Source organism: Neopelma chrysocephalum, unplaced genomic scaffold, assembly GCF_003984885.1.
Source record: "Neopelma chrysocephalum unplaced genomic scaffold, ASM398488v2 Primary Assembly neopelma1_95987, whole genome shotgun sequence".
NCBI classification, from domain to species: Eukaryota; Metazoa; Chordata; class Aves; order Passeriformes; family Pipridae; genus Neopelma; species Neopelma chrysocephalum.
Genome location: NW_020924638.1, coordinates 1 through 6,477, shown reverse-complemented (window position 1 = coordinate 6,477; position 6,477 = coordinate 1). Strand labels below are relative to the sequence as shown.

General features: G+C 64.2%; 1 protein-coding gene across 2 annotated transcripts; it reads left to right on the top strand.

Annotated features, from left to right (window-relative positions):
- Positions 1-332: 332 nt before the first annotated feature.
- Positions 333-6,345, top strand: LOC113981068 (zinc transporter ZIP14-like). Of its 2 annotated transcripts, XM_027708305.1 has the most exons (6): positions 333-394; positions 3,290-3,350; positions 3,568-3,837; positions 3,930-4,116; positions 4,717-4,886; positions 6,155-6,345. In XM_027708305.1, exons 1-6 carry the CDS (start codon positions 354-356, stop codon positions 6,230-6,232), a joined length of 807 nt encoding a protein of 268 aa, XP_027564106.1. In that variant the 5' UTR covers positions 333-353; the 3' UTR covers positions 6,233-6,345. The 2 variants fall into 2 exon arrangements, with proteins under 2 accessions (XP_027564106.1, XP_027564107.1); XM_027708306.1 differs by lacking the exon at positions 6,155-6,345 and having other exon boundaries at positions 4,717-5,369.
- The last annotated feature ends 132 nt before the right edge of the window (positions 6,346-6,477 follow it).

Here is a 6,477-nt window from a genome sequence, read left to right as displayed (position 1 = left end):
GGGGGTCCCGGGTATGGTTTTGGGCGTTTTTGGGGGTCCCGGGTGTGGTTTTGGGTGGTTTTTGCAGTCCCGGGTGTATTTTGGGGTGTTTTTGGGGGGTCCCGTATGTGGTTTTTGGGTGTTTTTGAGGGTACTGGGTGTGTTTTTTGGGTGGTTTTTTGGGTGATTTTTGGGGGTCCCGCCCCCCCCCAGCCGCGAAGGGGGCGTGGCCCTTCCCCCGAGGGGGGCGTGTCCCTTGTCTCCGCCAGCCAATGGGAGCGCTCCCCGTGCCCGCGCGCCGAGCGTGCGCCCTGCGCGGCCCCGCGCGAGCGGCGGCGGGAGCGGGAGCGGAGGTAGGGCCGGGATGGGCCGGGATGCACCGGGATGGGACCGCGCCGGGATGGGGCGGGCAACGGTGCGACGGGACGGGGAACCCCCGGCGGGGGACGCGGCACCGCGGGGAGCGCGGCGGGGGCGCGGAGGGAGCGCGCTGGGGCCGGCCCCGAGCCCCGGATGGGGATGGGGGGAGAGGATCCCTGCGGGATGCGGGGAAGGATGCGGGGAAGGCTGCGGGAGAGCGGGGTTGGGGTGTAGGAACGGGCCTAAGGCCTGGGGGCAGCGTGGGGGGGTCGCTTCGGGGCTGCCAGCGGGGTCTGGGGCGGGTGGAGGTGGGCTCTGGGGTGCAGGACGCTGTTATGGGGTGCAGGACCCAATTTTGGCACGCAGGACCCTGCTGTGGGGTCTGGCACCAGCAGTGCAAGCTCTGGGGCCGGGCAGGGGGCAAAAGGGCCGGGCATGGGGACTAGGGGGGGCTGGGGCAGGGCCGGGGGGGCGGCAGCAGCAGCTCCAGCACGGGGGGCACTGGGCGGGACTGTGGGGTCGGTGTAGGGTGGGCTGGCCGGGATATTTCCCTGTTTGCTGCCCGTCTGCCCGCCCCGGGGCCTGCGGGGAGAGGTCGCGGGGAGAGGAAGGGACAAGACACTGCCCGGAGGCTCCGGGGGGGCAGAGGGGGGGTCCATGACCCGGGAAACGTGGCCCCGGGACGTGCCCCAGGGCACGGAAACCCTCTTGGAAACGCTCCTGGAAACCCTCCTGCCCGCGGGACATGTGGAGCAGCGTTTGCTCCGGAAGGAGCTCGGCCCCGCCGGCTCCAGGAGCGGGATTCATCCCGGTGGGGTTTTCGGGAGCCCCCGGTGCCCCCCTCCCCTTCCAGTCTTGCGCCAGCGAGCGGGATTTCGGGAAGAGCTGGCGCGGGTCTGACGTCGCCGGGGTCATGGCTTTGCCAGCGGTTCTTATTCCCGGCGTCACCTTCCCGCTGGCGGATCGATGACCGCTGGGAAGTGAAGCCCAGGGAGATGGGAAGGATTGGCGTGGCCTTGGGAGCTCTGTTGTGTGCTGTCGTGGCATCGCTCCCGGGCACATCCCTCGCCGGGCATCCGTCCCTTCCCGTGGCAGCGGTTTGTCCCTGTGCCCCATCCCGGAGGGAGATAAAGTAGGTCAGGCGCTGGCTCCGGGCTCCGGGAGCGGATCCCGGCGGGAGGACGCCCTTGGAGGTAGCGGGCAGGAGGCTGGGACGCTCCGCGGGTGGGGTGGCGAGGGGGCCGCGCTCCGGGGTGTTCGCTGCACACCCCCTTTGCCCCGGGATGCGGGGATGGATGGATGGATGGATGGGTGGATGTGCTTGGCACCCTCCCGCCTTGCCCTGAGCTCCCCGTGGCTTTCGGGGGGTCGGAGCCCCTCGGGATGTCCCTCTTTGGGCCCTTCCGCAGGGGCGGCTCCTCCACCCCGTTTTTGCCCTAAAACGGAGCGAGCCCGTGCGGCTCCTGCCGCTGCCCGGCTCTGCCTGCGCGGCGCTTCCTGCCTTTCCTTTGGCAGCTGGGGCAGAAGTTGAGGTCCGGTTTTCCACCCTGGGTGTATCCGGCTCAGCCCGGCTTCGGGAGAAACCCCTGGGAGCGATTTTGGCACCGGCGGGGGTTGCGTGCCTTGGCACGGGCCGGGACAGCCGGTGTGCGGCCCGGCGGGATGGCTCCGGGCGGGATCTGGGATATGGGGAGCACTTGGCTGGCACGGGCAGGGAAGGGCAGCCAATGTCCCCCGTCCCGGGACGCGCGGCCACTGGGGCAGACCTTTGGCACCGTGGGCCGTGTGCCAGCCCCTCTGGGAGTCACCAGGATGTCCCATGTAGCCCGGGAGGATCCACCTGGATGGGTGGGTTGGGATAGGGAGGAAGAAGCAGAGGAAGGGTCCGGGCTCGGTGAAGAGACAGAGGTCCCTTAGGTACCCCCACCCAGCAGCAGCACCCCTCTGGATGAGCTCCCTTCCCATGTTTTGGGAGGAGAGGGGTTAAGCCAAAGCATCCGAGCTAAGCCCTGGCAGGAGGAGGCTAAAACCTCCCCAGAACAAAGCTCACAAGGTGGTGGTAAGCTGGTAAAACCTGTGGGAATGTGGGAGCCTTCAGAGGGGGAGCGGGGTCCTGGATGGGGAGCAGGGTCCTGGATGGGGGAGCAGGGTCCTCCCGTGCCCCTTTTCCTCACAATCCTGGCCCCAGGTTATTTTCGGAACAATTGCTTGGCCGGGCTTCAAAAATGTCCCGGGCTCGTTTTTGGAGGAGCCCGGAGCCTGCGAGCTCTCAGCACGGGCTGTGGGGTGTCCCAGGGAGATCCGGGAGCCCCTGGGAAGGGCAGCCAGGAGGCAGGACACACCTGGAGCCCCACACTGGGATCAGGGTGGCTGCTGCATTTATGAAACCAGCGAACTGTTACTCTCTCCTGGTCCTTGTGAATCCCGAGTTCGCCGCCCACCTCTCGGTGCAGTTTTCCCAGGAAGGCAGCCCAGGCCCTGCTCCAGCCTCTCGGGTGCCTCCCACAGTGGACGTGCAGGTCGTGCCTGGCGTGTGTGTCCTCCCCCCGCCCCATCTCCCCCAGCCCCTTCCTTTGCACCCCGGGTTTGTGCCACCCCAATTTTATTGATCCCCGGCGCGTATGAAAGGAGCGGAGAGGGCAAGGATTGACTCTGGGCAAACACTATAAAGGCACCTACAGTTGGAGCTGGGGAAGGAGCCGGTTCATGGTAATTATCCGGGTTAAAATATAACCCCGTGAAAATTCCACCTCTGTCCCCTGGGCTCCCATGTCCTCTGAGCGCCGGCATCCAGGTCCTGGAGGGATTTGTGTCCCGTTCCTGGTGACGCCGAGGGGACCCACGCGTGGTCGGGAGCTGGAGCGTGACTCCTCACCCCACGGAGAGCTGGATTTGGGGCTGGCAGAGGCACAAGCCCTGCCTGCTTCCCACCACCCACTGCTCTTCCCAGGGTCCCGAGGCGCTGCGGAGCTGGAGAACCCCCGGGAGCCGTGTCCTGGCAGCCCCCCACGGTGAGCAGGGAGTGGCTCAGAGTGGGGGAGAAGCGGGTGGTCCTGTATACAAGTCCCCCCTCAGGATCTGGGTGCTCTCAATGCTGCATCCCCTTTTCCCTGAGGAAGAAATCTGCCATCTCCCGTCAGAGCTGTGGGGTGGAGGAGCGGGTGGAGGAGCGGCGGTCGGAGCGCTGGGAATGCCAAAGCCAACAGCAGTGTGTGTTTTCCCTCCCAGCATCCCAGAGGCACCATGATCCCCGGCGCGGGCCCCCGGAGCTGCTGCCTGCTCCTGCTGCTCTGCCTCCTTCCCTGCCCGCGGGTCCGGGCGGGCAGGGACAGCCCGGGAGTCTCCGCAGCCTCCTTCCTGCAGGATCTGCTCCAGCGCTACGGAGAGAGCCAGACCTTGAGCCTGAAGCAGCTCAAGGCCCTCCTGAATCGCCTGGATGTGGGAGTGGGACATGCCAACATCTCCCAGTCACCGCAGCAGCGCCTGAACCTCTCCCGGGTAGGGCCCCAAAACCTCCCTGCAGGTCCCAAAACCTCCCTGCGGAGCTGTGGGAGTCTCAAGGCACGTTCCTGTTCCCTTCCCTTCCGCAGTGCTTCAGCTCCGTGGAGCTCTTTGCCATCCACAATTTGAGTGAGGGCTCTGCCGTGGGGCACAGGGAGTTCAAGGAGTTCTGCCCCACCATCCTGCAGCAGCTGGAGTCGGGGGCGTGCGCCTCCGAAAACCTGGAAAATGAGGAAAATGAGCAGACGGAGGAGGGCAGACCCAGCTCGGCTGAAGGTAAGAGGGGAGCTGGAGGGGCACAGGCACTGCCCAGGCCCGGGCATGGAGCTCAGGAGCGATGAGGCACCCTGGGACCTCCAGCACAGGTGGTTCCTGCTCCTGGGAATTCCTTGCCTACAGCAGGCAGGAATCCCCACGGGTTTTCCTCGCTGTGGATTGTGCCGGGATAACCTCTGTGCCTCCGGGATAGCTGGATGAGGAGGGGACCTTGCCATGAGTCCCTGTGGGTGGGAGGGGGTGGCCTGGCACTCGGAGGGACCCGCTGGCCTCCAGCCACCTGTGGATGCTCAACCAGCTCCTGCGTATCCCGCTCCTGACGATGCCCATGGTCTTGGATCAGCTGCCCTGAGCCCCACGCTGGGGCTGGCTCAGGAAAGCCTTTTCCAAGTAACCCAACAGCTTCATTCCCACTTTCCCCGCACCAAAAAAACGACGGTTTTGTCGCAGCTGAGACGTCCAGAGCACGGGGAGAGACCCTCCGGTGCCGCGTGGCCCGGGAATAGACCCGGAGCCAACCCTTTCCCGCCCGCCCGGATCCGGGCTCTCCGAGAGCCTCGGTAATGTCTGGCCCCTCTGGTTTCTTCTCGTTCTCCGCAGTGTGGGGCTTTGGTTTTCTCAGTGTGTCCATGATTAACGTGGCCTCCCTGCTCGGAGTCCTCATCGTGCCGTGCTCCGCCAAGGCCTTTTTCCGCCGGGTCCTCACGTTTTTCATCGCGCTGTCCATCGGCACGCTGCTCTCTAACGCGCTCCTCCAGCTCATCCCAGAGGTGCGGTAGAACGTCCCTGCCCTCTCTCCCGGCTCTGGGGCCCTCTCTGCCTCCAAACCCCGCCGAATCCAGCCGGTCCCTTCCGTCACCCGAGGCTCAGGGCTCGTCTCAGGGGCTTTTCTCGCCCCCTCCGAGCACCAGGAAACCCTCCGGAGCGGGCAGGGAGGCTGTGTCCTCCAGCCCTGCCGGGTCTGAGGAGTGGGAGTGGGCTGGGAGAAGCTCTTTGCTCCTGGGGTGGCCAGGAGTTTATCCCTTGGAGGGATGTGCTCAGCCATGCTGGAGGCAGCACTAGTGGGAGAGTACTGCGAAACAGAGGAAATATCCATATAAAAGGAGGAAATATCCATATAAAAGCACGGAGAACAGCACCGGCTTCCTCTGGAATCGGCCAAATTTTACAAGTCCTTTATTGCCTTTATTTTATTCGGCCCCCCCTGCCTCTCCCTGATTTCCCAGCCCGATGTTTCTGCAAGGATTCAGGCTTCCCTGAGGTTTCCTGGTGCTCTGATGGGACCAACAAGAAATACTGCAAATTAATTGTGTTGTAATTGCCCAGTTCTGGAGTTGAATAAATCCACACGGATTTGGACACCTTTGGAACACTGTCCAGGTGGCTCCTCGGAGCACAAGTAGCTCCCGGGTAGAGGACGAGCTGGATCCGAGCTCCTGCACATCCAGCCTTAAAATTCCACTTTTTTTTTCCCCCTGGCATTGCCAGGGCAACGATCACCTCACCCGTCTTGGCAGCGGGATGTTTTTCCAAGGCTCCCTTTCAACTCCAGAACTGCAACTGTTATTCGCTGGACATAAAAACCAAGCGCCTCTAATTCCTGATTTTTCCGGGAATCGGGATGCCGTGCGTACGCTCCAGCCTCGCCAGCGCTCGGAGCATCCCGGCGTGGCCTGGGATGGGGATGGAGCGTACGAGGTGCTCAGGGAACCTGGGCGCTCCGTGGCTCGGGAATGGCTCGTGGAGCAGAGCTGGGGGCTGGCTGGGACACGGCCTGGCTGCCAAAACCCGGCTGCGAGAGCCGCTCACTCCAAGAATCCAACCCTTCCCAAAGAGCCATTCCCAAAGCCGCCCGGCGCCAGGTCCGAGCCAAGCCGAGATGAACAACAATCACTAATGAATGTCCTCTTCTCTCCCCTCTCTCCCTCCCTCCTCTCTCTGTCCTGTCGGTGTGGATTCCTTCCCTCCCCGTGCCCGCCTTGATCTCCTCCCTCGCCTTTCCCGTTCCCCCGGGGTGGGTTTGGCTCTCACGCCTCAGTCTGGGGTTACGGTTTCCTCTGCGTGTCCGTCATCTCCCTGTGCTCGCTGGTGGGAGCCAGCGTGGTGCCCTTCATGAAGAAGACCTTTTACAAGCGGCTGCTCCTCTACTTCATAGCTCTGGCGATTGGAACTCTCTACTCCAACGCCCTCTTCCAGCTCATTCCCGAGGTAGGGAGAGGACCGGGGGGGTCTGTGCTTTTCTCTCTCTCTCTCGGGGGCTGTTTCTCTCTCTGGCTGGAGAAGGGGAAGGCGGCGTCGGAGGGGAGCCCAGAGCGAGGTACGGAGGCTGGAAGCCCCTCGGAGCTGGAGTTTGGAAGGGAA

Bases quoted from the DNA above. Each gene is read 5' to 3' on its own strand.
- LOC113981068 (XM_027708305.1), top strand. From the start codon at position 354: ATGCACCGGGATGGGACCGCGCCGGGATGGGGCGGGCAACG. The intron at 4,117-4,716 runs GTAAGAGGGGAG...CGTTCTCCGCAG, and splicing joins CAGACCCAGCTCGGCTGAAG to TGTGGGGCTTTGGTTTTCTC. The intron at 4,887-6,154 runs GTGCGGTAGAAC...CTCACGCCTCAG, and splicing joins TCCTCCAGCTCATCCCAGAG to TCTGGGGTTACGGTTTCCTC.